Source organism: Cervus canadensis, chromosome 1 (genome assembly GCF_019320065.1).
Source record: "Cervus canadensis isolate Bull #8, Minnesota chromosome 1, ASM1932006v1, whole genome shotgun sequence".
Lineage (NCBI taxonomy): Eukaryota > Metazoa > Chordata > Mammalia > Artiodactyla > Cervidae > Cervus > Cervus canadensis.
In genome coordinates, this window is record NC_057386.1 from 193,663 (window position 1) to 218,113 (window position 24,451).

A 24,451-nucleotide genomic window follows, 5' to 3' on the forward strand; every position below is an offset into this window, starting at 1 on the left:
TTTCCAGCCCTGTGGCCACTGCTGAGTTTTCCAAATTTGCTGGCATATTGAGTGCAGCACTTTCACAGCATCATCTTTCAGGATTTTAAATAGCTCAACTAGAATTCCATCACATCCACTAGCTTTGTTCATAGTGATGCTTTCTAAGGCCCACTTGACTTCACATTCCAGGATGTCTGGCTCTAGGTGAGTGATCACACCACCGTGATTATCTGGGTCGTGAAGATCTTTTTTGTACAGTTGTTCTGTGTATTCTTGCCATCTCTTCTTAATACCTTCTGCTTCTGTTAGGTCCCTACCATTTCTGTCCTTTATCGAACCCATCTTTGCGTGAAATGTTCCCTTGGTATCTCTAATTTTCTTGAAGAGATCTCTAGTCTTTCCCATTCTGTTGTTTTCCTCTATTTCTTTGCATTGATCGCTGAGGAAGGCTTTCTTATCTCTCCTTGCTATTCTTTGGAACTCTGCATTCAAATGGGAATATCTTTCCTTTTCTCCTTTGCTTTTCGCTTCTCTTTGTTTCACAGCTATTTGTAAGGCCTCCTCAGACAACCATTTTGCCTTTTTGCTTTTCTTTTCCATGGCGATGGTCTTGATCCCTGTCTCCTGTACAGTGTCACGAACCTCCATCCATAGTTCATCAGACTCTCTGTCTATCAGATCTTGTCCCTTAAATCTATTTCTCACTTCCACTGTATAGTCATAACGGATTGGGTTTACGTCATACCTGAATGGTCTGGTGGTTATCCCTACTTTCTTCAGTTTAAGTCTGAATTTGGCAATAAGGAGTTCACGATCTGAGCCACAGTGAGCTCCTGGTCTTGTTTTTGCTGACTGTATAGAGCTTCTCCATCTTTGGCTGCAAAGAATATAATCAATCTGATTTCAGTGTTGACCATCTGCTGATGTCCATGTGTAGAGTCTTCTCTTGTGTTGTTGGAAGAGGGTGTTTGCTGTGACCAGTGCGTTCTCTTGGCAAAACTCTATTAGCCTTTGCCCTGCTTCATTCCGTACTCCAAGGCCAAATTTGCCTGTGACTCCAGGAGTTTCTTGTCTTCCTACTTTTGCATTCCAGTCCCCTATAATGAAAAGGACATCTTTTTTGGGTGTTAGTTCTAAAAGGTCTTGTAGGTCTTCATAGAACTGTTCAACTTCAGCTTCTTCAGCATTACTGTTGGGGCATAGGCTTGGATTACCGTGATATTGAATGGTTTGCCTTGGAAACAAACAGAGATCATTCTGTCGTTTTTGAGATTGCATCCAAGTACTGCATTTTGGACTCTCTTGTTGACTGTGATGGCTATTCCACTTCTTCTAAGGGATTCCTGCCCACAGTAGTAGATATAATGGTCATCTGAGTTAAATTCACCCATTCCAGTCCATTTTAGTTCACTGATTCCTAGAATGTCGACATTCACTCTTGCCATCTCCTGTTTGACCACTTCCAATTTGCCTTGATTCATGGACCTAACATTCCAGGTTCCTATGCAATATTGGTCTTTACAGCATCGGACCTTGCTTCTATCACTAGTCACATCCACAACTGGGTATTGTTTTTGCTTTGGCTCCATGCCTTCACTCTTTCTGGAGTTATTTCTCCACTGATCTCCAGTAGCATTTTGGGCACCTACCGACCTGGGGAGGGATGAGGTAATGGTATTCAAGTAAACAGATTTATTTAAAAAAAAACTAGATAAGTTAGAAATTAATGAGCCCAAGATCGATATAAACTGCTCCAATGATAAAAAGACTATATTCAGTATTAATTGGTAGGAAATGTAAATATTATTCCTGGGTGTTAGCTATAATTTCTTAATATGTAAGATAAGCCATCCCTTTTTGATCTTTTTTTTTTTAATTTGGAAAAGATGAATTAAACAGCATAAAATACAGTATATCTTATATTTATGATAATATTATAACTTCTGGCCTAGTTTGGGTTTTGGATCATTTTTTTAAGTTAAAGAAAATTTAGTTCAATTTATATTATGACAATCTTTAGGCCTAGAGCAAAGTTATAAGAATAGTATAATCAATACCCAATTCTTTGCCTTATATCAAGATTTGCCTCTCTCTTTCTCTGTCGAATTGAATTTTTTTTTTCTGAGCCAGCTGAAGGTAAGTGGCAGACATCTTAGATGGCATTTCATTCACACTTCAACACGTGTCTCCTAAGAAAGAGGACATTTTTCTTTATAGATATAATACTATTATCACACCTTAGAAAATAATTCAGTAATACTAATGGTTATACTGCCAGATATCAAGTTCATATATAATTTTTCCCATTTTCCCCAAATATATTTTATTTCTTTATTTTTATCTCTTTAATTTCTTTTGATCTAGAATAGTTACCTTCTCCCCCTTTTGTTTTTCAGATAATTAAGCATCGAAAGCAAAAGTCGCTTAGTTGTGTAAGAGTCTTTGTGACCCCATGGACTGTATAGTCCATGGAATTCTCCAGGCCAGAATACTGGAGTGGGTAGCCGTTCCCTTCTCCAAGGGATCTTCCCAACCTAGGGATTGAACCCAGGTCTCCTGCATTGCGGGCGGATTCTTTACCAGCTGAGCCACAAGGGAAGCCCAAGAATACTGAAGTGGGTAGCCTATCCCTTCTCCAGCAGATCTTCCCAACCCAGGAGTTGAACCAGGGTCTCCTGCATTGCAGGCAGATTCTTTACCAACTGAGCTATGAGGGAATTAAGCATGTTGCTTGTTAAAAAATTAGAAAATGCAAGTGAATTTTTAAAACTCTGTCATCTACCACTCAGAGAAACCTACTTTTAATACTGGAATAATTGTAGACTTAGAGAAAGTTGTAAATGGAGGTCAAGAGTTCTCATATATTCTTAACCTGCTGTTGTTAATATCTTACATTTTTAAGATACATTTGTCAAATCTTAAGAAATCATCATTGGAAAATTAGTATTAGCTAATTTCCAGATTTTATTTGAATTTCTCATTTTCCCAAAAAGCCCTTTTCCTGTTCAGGATCCACACTGAATGCTATTGTCATGTCCTCTGGACTCTTGACAGTTTTCCAAATTTTTCTTTTTTTTTAATGACAATTTTGAAGAGTCCTGGTTCAGGTATTTCATAGAATGTCCCTCAATTTGCATTTATCTGATGTTCTCCCCATGATTAGACTGGAGTTAAGACTTTGGGGAAGGAGAAATTTACTTTTAATATTTTGTTTCATCTCTCTCTCTCTGGACTTTTTATATAAAATATTGTCTATATAGATATTATATCTCTCCTATATATAGATATATATTCTCTCTGTATATATTATCTCTCTATATATAGATACATAGGTACCCAGGCCCAAGATATAGCCTGTCACTTTATAATCTGCCTGTCTTTTACTTACAGAATGGGACTGCACTGTGGACACTGTTTATGACCTGCTTTTGTTCTTTCACGTCTTCCAAGTGGCCCCTGGTCTCAGTCTCCATAAAACACTGTTCTGAATTTCAAGCATGAAAATGTAGTTCTAGAACACAGGCTGTTGCTGATGTGAAGACCGCCTCCGAGAGGGGTGACAGTGGTGGCTGTCCTGGCGCCCTTTTGTTTTAACTGTGCAGTTGGCTCTCTCATGCTGGTTTGTGTTTTACTACTAAAGCTCGGCTGTTTTGGATCATTATGTGTTTGCAAGGCTACACAGATAATCTGGAATGGAAAATGAAGAGATACAAATGACAGAAAATGTTTTATAATAAAATTCTCTTGGCAAGCAGCACCCTTTTAGCAAAGTCAGCCTTTTAATATAATTTACTTGCTTTATAAATATGTGTTTTTGTTTTTTCAAATCTTTATTGATTAGTAAGCATGCTAAATGATTTGGGAGGAGGCTCAAAGTCTTCAAGAAATAGTTTGGAATTACTGATCCAGAACTGCTGACAATTCTCAAAAATGGGTTAGGAAAAGTCAAAGTGATGGATGGAAAAAGTCTTAATTTTAGCTCGTGATGTAACTTTTCTTAGAGTTTCTTTTTTTTATAATGTAAATTACTAAAACAGATAGTGGACGGTCCATCAGGGTATTATTTTATGTATTTAAAGCATTTTGCTTTGCTATATTGAATTTCATTCATTCTGGAAATCAGGAGAATTTACCTCTTTATGAAAGAGATTATTCAAAGTAGAATATGATTGATGATCTTAGCTTTCAGTTTTCTTCTCAGGAGGCGTACTCTGTCTTCTAATGCTTCTTGCATACTCAGTGATTTTATAAGTTTTAGAGAATAATGCAAGTCTGGCTGAATATTAAGCACAGTACAATAAATAAAGCTTTTTTACTTCACAGAATATTCTGTCTGTGTATCCCATAGATTCATCACAGATTCTAGTTTTGGATAAAAGCAAATGCACTTAAAGAGAATACAGCACACCTCTCTATGACATTGCCATTTGAATGAGAATTGAATTTGGTTCAGGACAGTTCTTGGAATGCTTGGCATTTAGGTTACCTTAGGTCAACTCTTTTGGAAATTCAATTAAAGTATTTATTGAATGGTTTTAGTGAATGGGATGGTTGTCATGGGAATATAGATGATATAAAACAGGACTCCTATTTCTAAGATAGTTGTGTTCGTCAGATAAGGCATCCAAGATAATGATGAGTAAGAGGCAGACCATCCTATCAGTTCAGTTCAGTTCAGTTGCATCCGACTCTTTGCCATGGACTGCAGCATGCCAGGCCTCCCTGTCCATCACCAACTTCCCGGAGTTTACTCACACTCATGCCCGTTGACTCGGTGATGCCATCCAACCATCTCATCCTCTGTTGTCCTCTTCTTCTCCCTCCTTCAGTCTTTCCCAGCATCAGGGTCTTTTCCAATGAGTCAGCTCTTCGAATCAGGTGGCCAAAGTATTGGAGTTTCAGCTTCAACATCAGTCCTTCCAATGAACACCCAGGACTGATCTCCTTTAGGATGGACTGGTTGGATCTCCTTGCAGTCCAGGGGACTCTCAAGAGTCTTCTCCAACACTACAGTTCAAAAGCATCAGTTCTTCGGCACTCAGCTTTCTTTATAGTCCAACTCTCACATCCATACATGACTACTGGAAAAACCATAGCCTTGACTAGATGGACCTTTGTTGGCAAAGTAATGTCTCTGCTTTTTAATATGCTGTCTAGGTTGGTCATAACCTTCCTTCCAAGGAGTAAGCTTCTTGTAATTTCATGGCTGCAGTCACCATCTGCAGTGATTTTGGAGCCCCAAAAAAATAAAGTCTGTCACTGTTTCCACTGTTTCCCCATCTATTTGCCATGAAGTGATGGGACCGGATGCCATGATCTTAGTTTTCTGAATGTTGAGCTTGAAGCCAACTTTTTCACTCTGCTCTTTCACTTTCATCAAGAGGCTCTTTAGTTCTTCACTTTCTGCCATAAGGGTGATGTCATCTGCATATCTGAGGTTATTGATATTTCTCCCGGCAATCTTGATTCCAGCTTGTGCTTCATCCAGCCCAGTGTTTCTCATGATGTACTCTGCATATCAGTTAAATAAGCAGGGTGACAATATACAGCCTTGACGTACTCCTTTTAGGAAGACCATCCTGTGGAAGTAATTTTGGTTTGGGGAGGAGCATCCTTAGGGAAATAGACCTTGAAGTGTGCATTTAAAGCTGGGCAGGAGTTAGGTCCACAAGAGAGGAGGGTGTTTGTGTAGAGCAAAGGCGTTGGCAGAGACTCCGGCCGGACTGTGCTTGGGGCCTGTGTGGAGAACGGTGGGAAGGTTCTGTTGTAGTCAGACTGTGGGTGGCCTGGTTATTTGGTGATGAGCTTGGGTATTATTTTATAGGATGCCGTCTCAAGAGTGACTCCTGACTGTCTCATCCCTGAGGAAGCAGGACACACTTTACTGGCCGCAGGGTCTCCCACAGCTGTGCTGTCCAGCGGGGAGAAGGAGGCACGTTCTGCAGTTGGGTTCCTTAATACCATATCAGTCTGGCTTTTCTTTTGTCACAGTACAATTACTTTCTAAAACAGTCTTGTTTTCAGGATGATAATTGGGTTTCCACAGGAAAAATAATAATGTGTGAGGCAGACAAAACGCAAATTACTGACTTAAAAAAATGAATCTCTAATTTTTTTATAGTATTTCTTTTATTTAAACTTTTAGTTATGTAAAAAACATGTATTTTATTGTATTTTTCTTCAGGTTTCATATGGTTTTTATTATTTATATAGTTTAATAATTAAAGAGAAGGTGGGGTCTAATGAAGGACTGATCATGGATGTTAGTAATTTCTGTTCAGGTGGAAATAATGGTAATGTTTAGTACAACTCATTGGTCTTCTAAAACTTTTACGAATGCAATCTGATTCATTCCAGCCAAGTTAATTATGAGGTAGATAATTTTTTCCCCTAATGGAGACAAATGTAAAAGACAGAGATACAGAAATAATTTTCAATTTAGGTTGAAGAAATTTTAGTTACTGCTATCGGTTCCTACTGTTTGATCATAGTTCATTTTTGTTTTTTGAAGTCTGTCTCTAATGAAGTAAGATTTAATTTTTTAGAAATAAAAGAGGACCATGACTAATAAGAAAAGTAAATTTAAGGATAATTGAAAAATTCAAAAAATATAACAGTATTAATACATTTCATGACTTGATTTCAAGGTGATCTGTTGGTTTTCCTTGTACTGTCGCAGAAGGAAGTCCGCATTGGTACGAGAATGATGCTTATAAACCACCACCCTTCTTATCAGCTGTCACTGAATATGTTGTAGTCCAGGCCAGTCTGCCTACCACCTCTGTGGTGAACTGTCGATTTCATTTTTCTTCCAGTATTTACTTTTGGTCCTGGACCAGTTTTCTAGCTATGATGAAATTCTTCAAAAGTATCATATGTTTTTTACGTAGTGAACTACTCATTCATCTGTTTGGAGAAATTCTTTCTGAGGCTACGCTCTTGCCTCTGAAATGTACATTCACTGGAAGGGAAAAGTACAGGTTTTCCATTTATTAACAAACTTACCCTTCTTTATCTCTTTGCAGTTTTTAAAACCCATGTCCATTGTGACATTGATATTTATATTTTAAAAATGATTAACATTTTTTTCTTAAAATAATCAAACAGTAAAATAGACTTTTTCCTTTAGTAATACAGTTCTATTAATATAACATGTGTAATTGTGCAGCCATCAGTACAATCAGAATACAGAATATTATCACCCCCTAAAATTCCGTAATGCTATCCTTTAAGTTAACTGTCCCCATTGTATAATCTCTGCATCCATTGATGTTTTCTCCACCCCTTTAGTTTTATCTTTTTGAGGATGTCATATAAATAGAATCATGCAGTATGTAAACTTCTAGACTGGGTTCTTTTACTCATTGAGCTTCATCTAAGTTATGGCATATATTGAAAGCGTGTTCCTTTTTATTACTGAGTAGTTTTCTGTTGTCACTAATTAAAGGACATTTGGGTTGTTGCCAGTTTTTTTTAATGTTTTTGAATAGAGCTGCTGTAAACATTTCTGTACAGATTTTTGTGCAAACATAGATTTCATTTCTCTAAGGTAGCTGCCTGTGGGGAGAGGGGGTTGCTGGATGATATACTGAGTATATTTTTAATTTTATAAGAAACTGTCAACCCTCTTCCCAGAGTGGCTGTACCATTTTATATTCCTACTAGCAATGTATGAAAGTTCCAGCTATTCTGCATCACTGACATTACCATTATTTTTCATTTGGCCATTCTAATAAAGTAATAGCTAATCATGGTTTTAATTTGTGTTTTTCTGATGACTGATGCCATTGAACATCTTTTCATGTGCTTATTTGCCGTCATTATATCTTCTTAGTGGAGTATCTTTTGAAATCTTTTGCCCAGCTTTTTATTGGGTTATTTTCTTACTCTTGACTTTTGAGAACTCTTTGTATATTTGGATACAGATCCTTTTTCAGATATTTGCAATTGGTTTTCTCTGCAGTTGCAGTGATTTGCAGTTGGTTTTCTCTCAGTCTTTAGCTTTGCTTTTCATTCTTTTTCATTCTTTTAATAGCATTTTTCAAAGAGCAAAAATGTTTAATTTTGATAAAGTCCATTTCATGCTTTTTTTCTTTTTTTGTATTATACTGAGATGGAAATTTTTTTAAATAAATTTCTATTCTATAAAAGTGGTAAAAAGCAACTTAGTGATGGGAATGTTCTCATAAAGTTGACTTATGGGAAAGGTGTGAATTTTATCATTTTCTGGAAAAGTGGTGCTGATTAATATACTCCTTAGTTTTGAGACCATCTAGAACTTTTGCTTAATGAAAGGATGTGATTGGTTTAGGTTTATACTTTTTATAAAAAATGGTAATCACTAGCTGGTCAGATAGGTATACTTTCATAATGCAGAACTATGTAGGAATTAGTCCTTAAGACTGTTCCAGGGTTAAAGTAGTGATATATTATATTCACAATTGATGCTTTTGGGAGTGTCTTCAGTTTCCACTCCACTGGAACATCATTAGAACTCAGTCAGTGTCCTGGCTAAAAGTGTGAGCTACATCAGAACGTCTGGGTTTGAATCCTGCCCTTTATGTACATTATAACTGTTAGGTAGTTAGAATAGGGAAAAAGAGTCCAAAATGGTGGTGGCTAAAAGACCTGGAAGGGAAAGCCGGCGAAAATAGAACAAAGGAAGGTCCAAGGACCGAAGTGAGAACCTCAGGTAAAACCAACAACACTCCTGGCCGGCCCAATTTACATAAGACAGGCCCAGGGACAGAGAAACGTATAAAAAGAGGAGCCAAAGCCCTCTTCTCTCCTTTTTTGCTCCCTCTCTCTCCCGCCCAATGGGGCGATCTTCTCTTCGGTCTTTGGCTCGACGTGCCCTCACACTTCGAAGATGGATTTTCCCGCTGTCATCTAAATAAATAGAGCTGTAACACTGACCTGTAACACTGATTTATTTAAGAGCTATAACACGGTCCGTTCGAGACCTGAGAGCTATAACACGGTCTGTCCTCCGAGAGCTGTGACCCGCCAGGGGGCTTTAATGTCCGTCACTCCAAATTTTTGTTGTGACGAGACAAAGAACCGAGGAACATACACTCGAGTGACATAACTGTGGGTGAGCAACTTCTCTGTGCTTCAGTTTCCTTATCTGTAAGTGGGAATGATAACACCACCCACTTTGTAAGGTCATTATGAGGAAATGAGATGACACAATATACATTATATATCTCAGCAGCGTCTGGCACAGTATGCTTTGAGCAAATGGCTCTTGCTATTACTTTTATTATTATTGTTGCTGAAATAGCTTTATGATAAAATTATCTAAACAAATGTTTTGGAATATTTTCAATAGTCAAGATAACCGCATATCACACTAAGTCATTTCTCTTCCATTTTTTCTCTTTATACTTATTATTAAAATGCCCACATTTTTCTCTTTATGCCTTTTATTATTAATAAGTAATTGTGGCCTAATTGTTACTAATTATCATGTATATATACACTGTTTTGTAAGAGAACTGTCAGTTTGTTTTTCACATCCTGTGAGGTACTAATCAGATATGCACATACACATCAATTAGCTTCCCGCTGCCTGAAATAGCACCAAAACTGGTTTAAGCCAGAAAGAAATTTGAATTAGGCTCACCTAACTACAAAGTCCAGGCACAGCAAGCTGGATTTAGGACTCAGGTCAAGTTGTCGGGGGCTCAGGTTCTCCCCCTGACTCAGCTCTGCCTTTTCCTGGATGGACTTCGGTTGTTGGGCGTTGCATATAGAAAAACGGCTGCAGCATATCCACCCCCCTGTAGCCTCTCAGAGTTTAGATTCAGAGGGAAAGAGCACCAGACCCTTTCCCAGAAGGCTCAGCAAAAGTCTCGTGATGTCTCATTGGTTCTTATGGGGTCACATATCTGACCTTGAGCCAATCGGTCCCTGAGTTTAGGGCTATGAAACTCGGATTGGCGAGTTCTGGTCACATGACACCCCTTGATTTTCTTTTTTTTTTTTTTTTTTGGTGGAGCCCTCTCTTCAGGGGCTACATTTCCTCAGAGTGGGGGAGAGGTAATGACTCAGAGGGGAATCATGGGCTTTTATTACCAGATAAGGGGATAGATGGATACTGGGTGGTCAAACAGCTTAATATGATGTTAGGCTCTTTTTGTAGATCAGAAGCAGATCACAGGAGTCAGTAGATTTGGATTAGAAGTTTGGTTTCTGATTCCAGCTTTTTTGTCTGTGAAGTTTTTTGTATTGGTGATCAAAAATCCCACACGATACGGACTTTGATTCTCTGTAGCCTTAGTTGCAGAATTATTAGACTGAAAGTTGGAGGTTGCATAGGAAGCATTTCTCCACCTTCTGGTTATAAAAGAAAAGAGAAGCCTCATGGCTTGCTATATTTTGTAATACTCAGCATCATGTTTCATTTATAAATTTGTCTCATTTATAAATTTGATGTATTGTTGGTAGTGTGATCCTGACTTGAGAAGTATCGATTTTGTAGCATCAGTAGCTGCTGCTCAGCTGTGACCTTGATCAAAAGGCTGGTTGAGAGTAGCTATTCAGATAGATAATTAAGCCAGCTGAGATAGGAGTGGGGCTAGAATTTATAATTAATAGGTTTTTGAAACCTTCTCTTGTTCTTTCTCCATGTCTTTAGGATTTTTGTCCCTGAGTCATGGAAGACAGAAGAGCTGAGAAGTCATGTGAACAAGCGTGTGAATCACTGAAGAGGCAGGACTATGAGATGGCCCTCAAGCACTGCACAGAGGCCCTCCTTTCTCTTGGCCAATACTCCGTGGCTGACTTTACAGGGCCCTGTCCGCTGGAGATAGAGAGCATCAAGATTGAGAGTCTTCTTTATAGAATTGCCTCCTTTTTGCAGCTGGTGAGTCGACACTGTCAGTGAGCCAGTGGTGGACCATGTTAAATGACCTTTTTCTTTGAGTGGGGAGTGTTGATGGTCATTCCCTCTGCAGATCATCAAATTCTGGGCTGAGGAGTTGTGTGAAGTGGCTAGGGATTGCTGAACATCTTTGCTGACAAGCAACTGTGTTTTTAAGACCTGAAAGTTTTACTGTTGTATAGCATTTTTGACTGTTCACTCAATTCAACAAATGTTTATTGAGTGCATACTATGTGGTGGACACTGTTCTAGGTATTTGTTTTATATTGGTGAAAAAGAAAGATCCCTCCTTCATAGTACTTTTTCTAGTATTGTGAAGGGGCAGGCAATAAAGAATAGGCATTATAAGTAAGTAAACACTTTGGATTGTTAGAAAGTAACAGTTTGCATGAAAGACATAAAATAGAGGGTTTCTAGGGTTAGGGATAGGATTGCAATTTTTAAGTTACAGGCAGAGGGAACTGTCAGTGCAGACTTCCTCAGGCAGGAGCATGCCTGCCGCATTTGAGGGACAGCTCTGGAGTCCAGTGTGTGGGAGTAACGCACACAGTGAGGGAGTGCAACCTGGCTAGACCCTATGGGGTCTCCAGGTCACTGTGAGGTCTGGTTTCTGTTCTGCTTGAGGCAGAGCACTCTTGTGGGATTTTGAGCAGGGCATTGGCGTGATCTGATATAATAGGAATCGTTTGGTCTCTGTGTTGAGAATAGAGTTTAAAGTGTAAGGGTTAAGAGTAGACACAGGGAGGCTAGTTCGGAAGCTATTAGAATAATCTAGGCCAGAGATTAAAAGACGCTTACTCCTTGGAAGAAAAGTTATGACCAACCTAGACAGCATATTAAAAAGCAGAGACATTACTTTGTCAACAAAGGTCCGTCTAGTCAAGGCTAGGGTTTTCCCAGTGGTCATGTATGGATGTGAGAGTTGGACTATAAAGAAAGCTGAGCGCCGAAGAATTGATGCTTTTGAACTGTGGTGTTGGAGAAAACTCTTGAGAGTCCCTTGGACTGCAAGGAGATCCAACCAGTCCATCCTAAAGGAGATCAGTCCTGGGCGTTCATTGGAAGGACTGATGTTGAAGCTGAAACTCCAATACTTTGGCCACCTGATTCGAAGAGCTGACTCATTGGAAAAGACCCTGATGCTGGGAAAGATTGAGGACAGGAGGAGAACGGGATGACAGAGGGTGAGATGGTTGGATGGCATCATCGACTCAATGGACATGGGTTTGGGTGGACTCCGGGAGTTGGTGATGGACAGGGAGGCCTGGCGTGCTGCGGTTCGTGGAGTCGCAAAGGGTCGGGCACGACTGAGCGACTGAACTGAACTGAACTGAGGCCAGAGATGAAGTGGATTAGATCAAAATGGTAACCATGGAGGTTTGTGAGAAGTGGTTTGGTTCTGGCTGTATTTTGAAGGTAGAATGAAGCAGATTTCCTAGTGTATGGAAGGCAGAGAGTGAGAGATCTAGAGCAGTCATAGCTCACTTACTTTGACTTTTTATGTCTGAGCGGTTGGCAGAGTGGAGTTACCTCCCACTGAGATGAGGGTCTGTGGATGGGGAGCAGGTCTTATGGGAAAGAGTTCATTTTTGACACACTCAGTTTGAGGTGACACTTAGATGCCCGCCAGAGATGCGGAGTAAGCAGCTGGGTGTGCGTGTGTGAGGTCTGGGCTGCAGGTGTTGCTTTCAGAGTCTGTGGTCTGTGGATGATAAGAGCCTCAGGCCTGGGTGAGATCACTAGGGAATGAGTGTAGACAGAGAGGAGGAGATGACTGAGGACTTGGTCTTACGGCACTGGTTTAAGAGTTGGAGAGAAGAAGCAAAGCATCCTGAAGAGCAACCCATGAGGCTAAGGAAAACCATGAGAGTAGGGTGTCCTGGGCGCCAAAGGAGGAGAACCTGTCCAACTGAGCAGATGTTCAGCATGTCCATTGCTGGAATAGACGTGGAGAATTGAGAATCGACCAAAAATGACAGTATATCTAAATGGGTGCATGTAAATATATCTGACTGGTGGCAGCCACTGGTGATTTACATGGAGTGGGGAGTGAAAGCCGGATAAAAGAGAGTTTAAGAGAAAGTCAGAAAAAAAAGAGAAAGTCATATGGAAGGAATTTGAATACATGATACAGACAATTCTTGAGGAGCTTTGCCCCATTGAAGCACACACACACACACAAAGGAATGGAAACTAGTGGGAGAAGTGAAGTCAAGAAAAGAATTTTTTCAGATGAGAGAAATAAGAGCTTGTTTGTTTATAGGACTAAACTGAAAGAAAACAAAAAGTTAATGATGTATGAGAAGTGGAAGAGGCTTGCCAGAGTGATGTTCCTGAGTAGGCCGTGGGGCGTGTCTGCACGGGTGGTAGGCGTGGCTCTGTCTGGGACAGGCGGGAGGCAGAGGGCAGGCAGGAAGTAGGCAGGCAGGGTGCTGACCCTCAGGGACAGTCTCTTTGCAGGACAGCCGTTCACTCAGCACAGTGAGTGAGTAGCTGAGAATGAGGATGGGCTAGAGGGTTCTGGTGACTCGAGGTTAGAGGAGGTGAGAAGGAGGGAGTAAATGGCTAGGGAAGTGTGCGGTGAGGTTTACTTGGAGAGGATTGTGTAATCCTCAGCACACGAGTTAGCCTTGGTCTGTGAGTAGTAAGTTTGCAACATTAATGATTAAACTTTGAAACAAAGCTGCAGCCTTTTGATAAAATCTCTGTTTTAAGAGGCCTTGAACTACTTAACTTTATCTTGTATCTTTTATTTTGCAGAAAAACTATGGGCAAGCTGATGAAGATTGTAGGCATGGTATGTTTAAAAACAAGATTCTCTTCTGCTTTGAAGATTTTGAATTATTTCATTGAGCAGTGTTTAAGATTTGATTTTTTCATATACTGATTTCAGTAGTGATTTTAATATGAAAAAACCCCCCTTTGTGGTGATGACTAATCTGGACGGCTTTTCTGGTGTGGTGGGTGTGCACAGGAGCGTGGTTCCTGACACACGTGGTGGCATTGCTGTCACTCCCTGGGGAACATTGACAATGCCTTTTGGAAGTTTGTGTGAGTATTTTCAGTCAACAAAGAGCTATATTTTAAGAACTATAACACATAACACACATTGATTAAAATGTTAGGCTTGGATAAATTGGAAAGCTGGACCTCTGTCTCCTACGATGTTTTTTTTTCCCCCTTCATTAGAAGATTTTCCTTAGAGAGAAGAGACTGACTAGAATGCTCTTTAGTGCTTTTTCCTGTTTTCTTTTGGTCAGGAAATTGATTAATAAGATTCTTGCTCTTTGGGTGCTCATAAACTAGAAATCCTTTTCTTCAAGATTGCTGCCATTCTCTAGAGCGAGTCTAGGAGTGAGTGGGAGAGGGGCTCAGAGTGTGTTCTCACACACTCTTGGTGGGAGTTCTGCATAGCTCAGTGATTTGGGTAATGGAATATTTCAATTATCTAAATTGGGAGGAGGACTGAGGTGTTTAACGTAAACTAAAGTTCTTTTCCTATTTGCTCTTTTGTGTCAAAACTTTTTCAAAGTACTAGGTATTTTTGTTGTAAACCTTACAGAATGTAAATCTTACCTACTTCTGTGGCATATTGGACACATTGAACCATACATTGACGATTCAGTGACCTCTCTGTAAACCTTGCTTCATAGAATTGTGCACTTTGGGAGATGACTGGCGTTTGAGAGATACTGAGTACAATCTTTACTCCCTGTAGACGTTTAAAAGTTACTAACAAGCCAGATAATAAGTCAAATAACACAGACGGGCCCACTACCCCTTCTTCCCCTATGAGGAAGTCGTGTCATTAGTGCTGCATCTTCTTCACCTTTCTCTACAGTGAGCAAAAATGCTTGTAATACATTACATACATACCTAGGGTTTTTTCTTTAAAAATTAAAAAATTATGTGATCATAACAGAATTGTTTGCTTTCTTCCATAGCAGCATAGATGATGGATATCTTACCCCAGCTCCGGCACCGTAGTGCACGGTGTAGGTAGCCTTCATTTATTCAGCTGCCCCATGGTGGTGGGCGTTCAGGCGGCTCGTCCTGTGATAACCACACATTGTTTCTTACTGCTGCCTTTGTTTCTGTGTGGTGGTCTTAACAGTTAGATACCTGGATGAAGAAGCTTTAAAAGTTGATTGTCTGGGTTAAAATATACATATAATTTTAATAGACACTTTCAGATTAGTTTCAAATGCACACATTTTTAAATAGTTCAGAAAAAATGAAGTAAATATGGCAAAAGATGACAACCCGAGTTTCAACAATATGAATGCTTATTATACTATTTCCCCTAGTTTCTCATCCTAAATTTTTCATAATTTAGAAAATTATGAAAAATTCTCATATCTCATTTCACAGTCTCACATATCAGCAATATGTGAGAATGCCTGTTTCCTGTGATCTCAGTAACTGGAACCTCTCAGTCTTGACATTGTGACAATCTCATGTGTGAGAAATGACCTCTTTAATTTTCGCTTCCTTGAGTACTAACGAGGTTTATACTTTTCATTTTTTGGAGACGTACAAAGTCCCAGGAGATTAAATGACTTGCAAAAAGTTGTGGAAGAGTAAATGTTGTTCGTGCAGGAGCACATGGAAGAGTGTTGCATTTTTTGTTAATTGTTTTACTGAGCATTTTTAAGTTAGCTATTATTTTACAACTGCTGAATTAACAATATAAAAATTTAACCTGGAAACCTTGGAGATGAAGGATAGGTCTGTTACCTGGATTGTGATCATAGTAACATGAAAGTATATGTATGAAAAAATAAAAATAAAAAAAAATTAAAAAAAAAAGAAAGTATATGTATGTCCAAACTCATTAGATTGTATACATTAGTTACGTGCAGTTTTTGTGTACTGATTCTGTTTCTGTAATGTAGGGAGAAAACCACTGTCTCAGATAAGGTTGCAGTGAAATGAGTGTATGCTTGTGGTGGTGGTCGGGGGGGCGGGGGCGCGGTATGAAGCAGAATACAGCTTGGTAATATGTTCATACCTTTGACCCACTAATCTCAGTTCTGGGACACTGTCCCAAGTAAATATTTCAAAACAAGGAAAAAATTGTCTGTGGAATGGTGTTCATTGCAGTGCTGTGTGGAAAAGGGGGAAATTGGTTAGCTTGCAATAATGGTTCAATGATTACATTCTGTGCATTCCTTGTTACCATTTATGTGATAAGTAAGAACATGGAAATGCTTACTTAATGTAAAGTTGTTCATTTGAAGTAGACATTTGGAAATATTGTCAAAAGTTTTTGTGTATATATTGCTAGTTGTAGAGTTCTGCTTTTATATTATATATAATTTTTTTCTCTCCCCTGTTGGTAACTTTTTTTTGAAGAATAGTTGATTTACAGTATTACTGTAGTTTCAGGTGTACAGCGAGGTTATTTTTATATAAGATAAAATACCACGGTTAGGCAGTCAGTTAGTAATAAAAAACAAGACCAGAGTCTTGGCCTCTGTTAATTATTATCCTGGTTAGTGTGCTGGGTGCCCGAGCGGTTCCCTCTGCAGGCCCTAGACCTTGTTTGCATTTGAGGTACTGCAGGATCCCTTGCTGTCAGGATCAGCTTGCATTCCTTGCAGCTCTCAACAGGCCTCATTGCAGCTACCCTCCCCGCTTCTCCCTCCACTCGCTGCTTCTGACCCTAATTTTGCTTTCTCACACAGGGATGGGAAACCAGACAGACAGTCTTTGTCATGGAGTTAAAAAATTTAAATTCTTTTTTATTATGAAAAACTTACAAGTAGAAACTAGGGGAAATAGTATAATAAGCATTCATATTCTTGAAACTTAGGTTGTCATCTTTTGCCATATTTACTTCACTAATTTTTTTCTGAACTATTTAAAAATATTTATAGATACCATGATATTTATTCCTAAATACTTCAGTATGCATCTGTAATAAATAAGATCATAACTGTATAACCACAGTCTTATTACTAACCTAATAAAAGTGACCATAATTCCCTAATATCCAAAACCCAATCCATAGTCAGATTTACCTGATTGTCCCCAAAATGTGTTTTTTTTTTTTTTTAATGGCTGATTTGTTTAAGGCAGGAACTAATCAAAGTCATAAGATTTGAAAGTTGGAGTTCTGCTTAAATAAATAGATTCTGAGTGAGGACTCAAGGGCATCTTGAAAATAAACTACAGAGACTTTAAGTTCAGAGAGGTTAGTTCTGAGGTTGGTGGTGTGTTCTGGATAGTGAGGATTGTCAAGCCAGTGGCAATGAGTAAGTCTGAGTAAATCTGTTTCATTACCTGAACATAAGCTGTATTTGGCATAACATGAAAACTTCCATAAAATAAAGATTTTTCTTGTGCTTTTGAAATATTCATCATATAGGAAACTCACGTTTTTTACACTAACAAAATAGGATGAGGTAAATGGAGAAAATGAAATCAAACGGTTGTCTTAGCAACTGAAAGAGATTTGTGCTACATGTAATATGTAAGTCAAGCTCAATCATTATAACTGGATATTTTTCATACAGCTGCAAGATTCTTAAGCCCTAGCTGAGAGTGTCATTAATTTAAGAAATTAATACAAACAGGAGTTTGGGGCATCTATTGATATTTATTATATTAATACTTCCCCTGTGAAGTGATTCAGTAACCAAAAAGCCCTGTTGAATAGATGCTGACTGACCTAAAAAAGGCAAATTGATACGTGATTGATTGAACCTTCTGCACTTTTCTTTTTCTCTGAAGAGTTTTCATTAAATAGATTTTATGGTAATTAAACATTTTTTTTTGAAAAATAGTTAATAAGGGTAATAATATTTATTCAGGATTTTCTCTGAGTCAGACCCTCTGAAATAGTTTGTTTAATCATACTGTAATACTATTCCAATTTTACAGGTGATGAGTGAGATTAAGTAACTTGCTTAAGAGCACAGAGACTGTCTAGAACTGGACTGTGGTTTTGAAGTGAAGTCTTTCTGATCTGAAAGGCCGTGCTCCTTCTCTTTTATCTGTCCTAAGCTATAATCTGTGTATTCTTTGGAGTTTTATAGACATTATTCTGTTTAGTATAATAAATTTGGGGGAGGAAAGGTATATGGGTATTTTATATTCTAGAAAGGATTAAAAAAAAAAACAAACTGAGGCTTAGGGTGACATTGATAATCATTAGTAGAGTTGGACAAGAATTTGGATCTTTAAGCCAGGTTTTCCTATTGCTAAGACTTTTGAATAGTAGAATTGTTCCAGTAATATTTCTTATTCTTTAGATCCAGTTGCTGCAGAGTCACTGGAAGTTGCAAAGATAGTGCAGAGTGATCCCATGTACTGTTCCCCCCCACTGGTTACATCTTATGTAACCATAGTATAATATCAAAACTAGGAAGTTGACTTTGGTTCAATGACTATGTGTAATTCTATGTCATTTTACTGTGTGTGGATTCATGAAACCACCAGCACAGTCGAGATACAGAACTGTTCCATCACGTGAAGACCTTTTTTTGTGCTACCTTGTATAGTTACACTCATGGTCCTACCTCCCTGTGTAACCCTGGCAACCACTAATCTGTTCTCCATCTCTATAGTTTTGTCCTTTTGAAAAGAACACACAATAGAACCATATTGTTTGTGACCTTTTTAAGATAACTTTTTCCCTCTCACCGTGTATTTGAGATCCATCCAAGTTTTTGACTGTATGAATAGTCCATCCATTTTTATGGCTGAGTAGTATTCCGCAGCCCCTTCATTGATCATAGCCTTGTTGTGGTGAAGGGGCTTGCGTAACCCAATGAGGCTATGAGCCACCCAAGACAGACGGGTCATGGTGAAGAGTTGTTACAAAATGTGGTCTACGGAGGAGGAAGTGGCAACCCACTCCAGTATTCTTGCCATGAGAACCCCACGAACAGTATGAAAAGGAAAAAGATAGGACACCAGAAGATGAGCCCCCTAGGTCGAAAACTTGTCCATTCTGCTACTGGGGAAGAGTGGAGGGCAATAGCTCTAGAAAGAACAAAGCAGTTGAGCCAAAGTGGAAATGATGCTCAGTTGTGGATGTGTCTGGTGGTGAAAGTAAAGCTAGATGCTGTAAAGAACAGTATTATATAAGAACCTTGAATGTTAGGTTCATAAATCATTGGACATGGTCAAGCAGGAAATGGCAGCAGTGAATATTGACATCTTAGGAATCAGTGAACTAGAATGGATGGGAATGAGTGAATTTAATTCCAAGGACCATTATATCTACTGTTGGCAAGAATCCCGTAGAAGAAATGGAGTAGCCCTCATAGTCAACAAGAGAGTCTGAAATGCAGTATTGGGTGCAACCTCAAAAATGACAGAATGATCTTGAATCTTTTCCAAGGCAAACTATTCAACATTACAGTGATCCAAGTCTGTGCCCCAGCATAGATGATGCTGAAGAAGCCAAAGTTGACCAGTTCTATGAAGACCTACAACACCTTTGAGAACTAACACCGAAAGATGTTCTTTTCATCACAGGGAATTGGAATGCAAAAGTAGAAAGTCAGGAGATACCCAGAATAACAGGCACAATTGCCCTTGGAGTACAAAATAAAGCAGAGCCAACAGAGTTTTGTCAAGAGAACACACTGGTCACACCAAACACCCTTTTCCAACAACCCAAGAGATGACCCTACACATGGGAATCACCAGATGGTCAATACCAAAATCAAATAGTCTTCTTTCAAATTTTGGTGGTAAAGAAGACTCTTGAGAGTCCCTTGGACAGCAAGGAGATCGAAAGGAAATCAATTCCAGATATTCATTGGATAGACTGGTGGTGAAGCTAAAGCTCCAATACTTTGGCTACCTACTGCAAAGAGTTGACTCTTTGGAAAGACCCTGATGCTTGGAAAGCTTGAAGGCAAAAGAAGGGGACAGCAGAGGATGAGATACTTCATCACTGACTCAATGGACATGAATTTGAGCAAACTCTGGGAGGTAGTGGAGGACAGAGGAGCCTGGTGTGTTGCAGTTCATGGGGTCACAAAGAGTCAGACACTACTTAGTGACTGAAAACAATAACAAAGTGTTCTGCAGCATGGCTGTACCACAGTTGGTTCTCCAGCAGGAATCCAAGGCTTTGTGGAATAGGATCTCCACTCTCACTCTTCATTGCCCTTAATGCCTATCAACTCTTTTAAGTTAAGTTCTTATATTTAAGTTGATAGGGATTAGCAAGTTAAATTATAAAATGCTAAGTTTGGAATAGAATGAATATCAGGAAAGTGAGTGAATATTTAGTATTTGAGTTAAGTTTGAGGACTGTTATCTTTCAAGTGTGGAAACTCCCTTTTTCCTATGTGTAGATGTTTGAGAAAGCAGTAGTCTTTGAACTTAGGTCCTTTGAACTCAATTGCAAGAGGCTCATCATGGTCGTATGACTGTTCTGTGCCTTTTCTTATCTATGCAGGGTGTCAGTTATAGTCAGAAGTGACATCATAAATTTATTTCATGTTGTTTTTCACTCATGGGATAAATACTAGCATTAATTTTATATTAGCTAAAATTATATTTATACATAAAAAGAGAAGATTTAAAATGAGTGGTAGCTTGCCCTTTAAAAATCTCAGTTAAAACTATACCAAGAGGACACTGAAATCAAGATGATTGTGAACCCCTGAAAGCACAGTGTCTCCCACAGGGCACAGAAAACAAAAGAGTGGCAAAGTGCCGGTGTTTCTCAGTAAGCAAGTTTTTTTTTTCTTTTTTTTTTTTTAAGAAAAATAAGCAAATCAGACGTGGAAACAGTGAAGTAAGGGAGGGTCTTAGCACAGAATTTCCCACAGTCAGGATTTCTTCAGAGTGCTTAACAGTGGAGATTGCAAGATGTTGGCTTTTGACATTGAAGTGAAGGCTGTGAAAGAGTTTTAGATTTAAAAAAATACAGTTAAATTGATCTTTTTAAGTAGAAAAAGCTTCTTCCAGTTTTTGAACAGTTAACACAGATGAACTTTCCAGTAACTATATAGCAAATGCATCGTGAAAATCAGAATTCTTTATGAAGAGGAAGTTGAAGTCTCTGCAAGCAGCATATTCTCTCTCTCTTTCTAATGCACACACAGTATGACAGGTACTTTTGCAAATACTGTTTTAACAGTGCCTTATGTGAAAAGTTCATTCAAGCATGTAGATGAAATAAAAACCTTTTATGATATGCTGGGGAACGAAGTTTCAGGTTTGTTTCTGTGCTTATGTGTGTTGTCAGCTTTTTACTGTGTATAATTTTGTATTTGTATAGTGGTGAGGAAGTTGAGGTATATTCATTGTGTGTCGCTTGCTCCTTAGAAGAAAAGTTATGACCAACCTAGACAGCGTATTAAAAAGCAGAGACATTACTTTGCCAACAAAGTTCTATCTAGTCAAAGCTATGGTTTTTCCAGTAGTCATGTATGGATGTGAGGCTTGGACCATAAAGAAAGCTGAGCACCAAAGAATTGATGCTTTTGAACTGTGGTGTTGGAGAAGACTGTTGAGAGTTCCCTGGACTGCGAGGAGTTTGAACCAGTCCATCCTAAAGGCGATCAGTCCTGTGTGTTCATTGGAAGGACTGATGCTGAAGCTGAAACTCCAATACTTTGGCAACCTGATGGGAAGAACTGACTCATTGGAAGAGACCCAGATAGATGCTGGGAAGGATTGAAGGAGGGAGGAGAAGGGGACGACAGAGGATGAGATGGTTGGATGGCATCACCGACTCAATGGACATGAGTTTGAGCAAGCTCCGGGAGTTGGTGATGGACAGGGAGGCCTCGCTTGCTGCAGTCCCTGGGGTCGCAAAGAGTCGGACATAACTGAGCGACTAAACTGAACTGAACTGAAGTCGCTCAGTCGTGTCCAACTCTTTGCAACCCCAGGGACTGTAGCCCACCAGGCTCCTCTGTCCATGGGGTTCTCCAGGCAAGAATATTGTGGTGCATTGCCATGCTCTCCTCCAGAGGGTCTTCTCAACCCCAAGGATTGAACCCCTTTGCTTCTCCTGCTTTGGCAGGAGGGTTCTTAACCACTCGTGCCACCTGGGAAGCCCCATGTTATTGAATTAGCTCTAAAATTTAAGCTGGAATGCTGAAAATAAGCCAGGAGAAATAACCTATTTTTCTATAGTATGAAAATACCCAGAAGAAAGTAGTCCAAGAGCCTTTACACTGAACTGCAGTTGAAGGAAAGGGTACTTTAAAGAATATACAATAAGATCTCAGCTTTAAAGTTTACTGTATACACAAGGGTTAGTTTGTAAAAGAGATAACAAAGATTGTTGTGACTGGGTTGAAGCACCAAATACTGAAAGCAGTAAAAGCAAGGTAGCAGGGATGTGGGGACAAAAAGAGAAAGCAAGAGAATGAGAGAAGGTATATTATAGAATTTAAACCTAAAGGTGAAATATTTAGAAGAGGTCTAATGATACCAAGCATTGAATTTTGTTAGGGCTTTTCATTTTCCAAAAGCATTTTATTAAGGAAATATTTTATCTGCAAAGACTTTGGTAGTAAGGACATAAAGTGCCACTAAAGCTGCAGCCCACATGCCTTAAAGTATTATGTATTACAGTTGGAAGGAAAGAGAGAGCAAGGGTGAGAAGGGTAGAGACAGGAGAAGGAGAGTGGGGAAAAAAACTGGAAACATGGACACTGGTGAGAGATCTGCCACAGAACTGTTATTTTGATTTATGTCATGTTTTCTGATACTTGTTATAAATGGACATTTTGGGGTGACTTAAGTCTTCCACCATTTGGAGTCTGTTTATATACTCCTCCCCCATCCCTAGGATATATTCAGCTACAAGTTTTTGGCCAGAGATTAAATGTCTGATATTTAGGAAGGAATTTATTTATAAATGACAAGTTTTTAATGTATTTATTAAATGGATCTATTTTTATTTTTATTTAAAATTTATTTTAAATTGGGGGATAATTGCTTTGCAGTGTTGTGTTCATTTCTGCCATACAGCAGTGTGAATCTGCCATAAGTGCGTGTGTCCCCTTCCTCTTGAGCCTCCCTCCCACCACACCCCCCCCCCCCATCATTTTTATTTTTGATTCAGTTCCTGATGGGTTGGTTTGGAGAATGTGATCATATCCAAGTGGTGAGTAAGTTCATTTTGTTAATGACTCAAAGATTTAGTTTAGTGGTAATTTAAAAATTTCTTTTGAGACTATTGGAAAAATACCACCTTGATTAGGCTATGGTCTTCAGTACAAGATTTTAGAAATAACTAAGGACTTGATAAGAGAAATAATGTAAAATGGTCATGTTACTGAAAAAATACAAGACTAATACTCAGCATTTACTGAACTTTAAACTTGTTTTAAGTGATCTTACTTATGGCAGGCAATACTTTACAGGCAAGGGGAATTACATTTTAATTGTTTATCCTCTGTTTTTGGTAGCCAGGGGCTACCTTACAGAGACTGTTTTGGTCGAAGCAGTTGAATGAATGCATGTGTGTGTGCTTAGTCATTCAGTTGTGTCCAACTCTTTGCGACCTCATGGACTGCAGCCTGCCAGGCTCCTCTGTCCATGGGGATTCTCCAGGCAAAAATACTGAAGTGGGTTGCCATGCCCTCCTCCAGGGGATCTTCCTGTCAGGGATTCAACCCAGGTCTCCTGCATTGCAGGCAGATTCCTTACTATCTGAGCCACCAGGGAAGCCCAAGAATACTGGAGTGGGTAGCCTATTCCTTCTCCAGAGGACCTTCCCAACCCAGGAATCAAACTAGGTTTTCCTGCATTGCAGGTGTATTCTTTACCAGCTGAGCTACCAGGGAAGCCCAGTTGAATGAATACTTCTTTAATATTACTCATTTTCTGGTCCAGAACATTCCAAGTAAGAGACACTTTAGGTCTTAGAAAATCTTAGAAAAACTTAAGAATGAAAAGGGATAGAGCCTTGAATTTCACATCACAGCTAAGGTGCTCAGATTTCTCCTTTGTAACTCAGAGGGTAGGAAGGAGTTGTGTGCTCACAAAGTTCCACAGATAGCTGGTGGGGAGAGAATTTATTTGTAAGGAAACATAACTTTTTTACAGTTGCCCAAGATTAGATTATGTTTTAATGGCATCTCTTTTGGCAGGTTCAATAGCTGAGGCAAATTTTATTGTACACTAGGCCATACTTTGTATTCTTTCAGGCTTTTTCAAAATGTTAAAGATAATACAGTACCAGAGTGGCAGCATTGCAATTTGATTTTATATGACACAATAGCAGGATAGCTTTTTACCTGTAACAGTTGACTGTTTCTTTGCCACAGTTCTTCATGTGGGATCCTACAAGACATAAACTGAATTGTACTTAAAGACAACAATTAAAAGAAAGTACATCAGTAGTGTTTCTTGTCTGAAATGTTTAGAGAGAGGAAAAGGAAAAGACTAATATGGAGACATTCAAACGTCAATAGAATGGCAGAACTTTTGTAAAATAAAATTCAGCTAATACTTTGTACAAAACCAAAGACCTTTGACAAGTGTTTGCAAAATATGTTGTTTAATACTTTTTAAACAAAGTGACATAATCATCTGAGACTGAAATATTCTTAAATTTTTTTTTCATTTTCCTGAAACATTCCTCAGCTCTTGATA

General features: G+C 38.9%; 1 protein-coding gene across 7 annotated transcripts in view; it reads left to right on the top strand.

The window, feature by feature from the left end:
* HELZ (helicase with zinc finger) overlaps positions 1-24,451 on the top strand; it is a 143,446-nt gene that overhangs the window by 13,006 nt on the left and 105,989 nt on the right. For all 7 annotated transcript variants that reach the window (XM_043442183.1, XM_043442063.1, XM_043441878.1 and 4 more), the window contains 2 exons: positions 10,622-10,849; positions 13,628-13,664. In XM_043442183.1, the coding sequence (XP_043298118.1) occupies positions 10,640-10,849; positions 13,628-13,664 (247 nt within the window). In that variant the 5' untranslated portion in view covers positions 10,622-10,639. The remainder of the gene's footprint in view (positions 1-10,621; positions 10,850-13,627; positions 13,665-24,451) is intronic.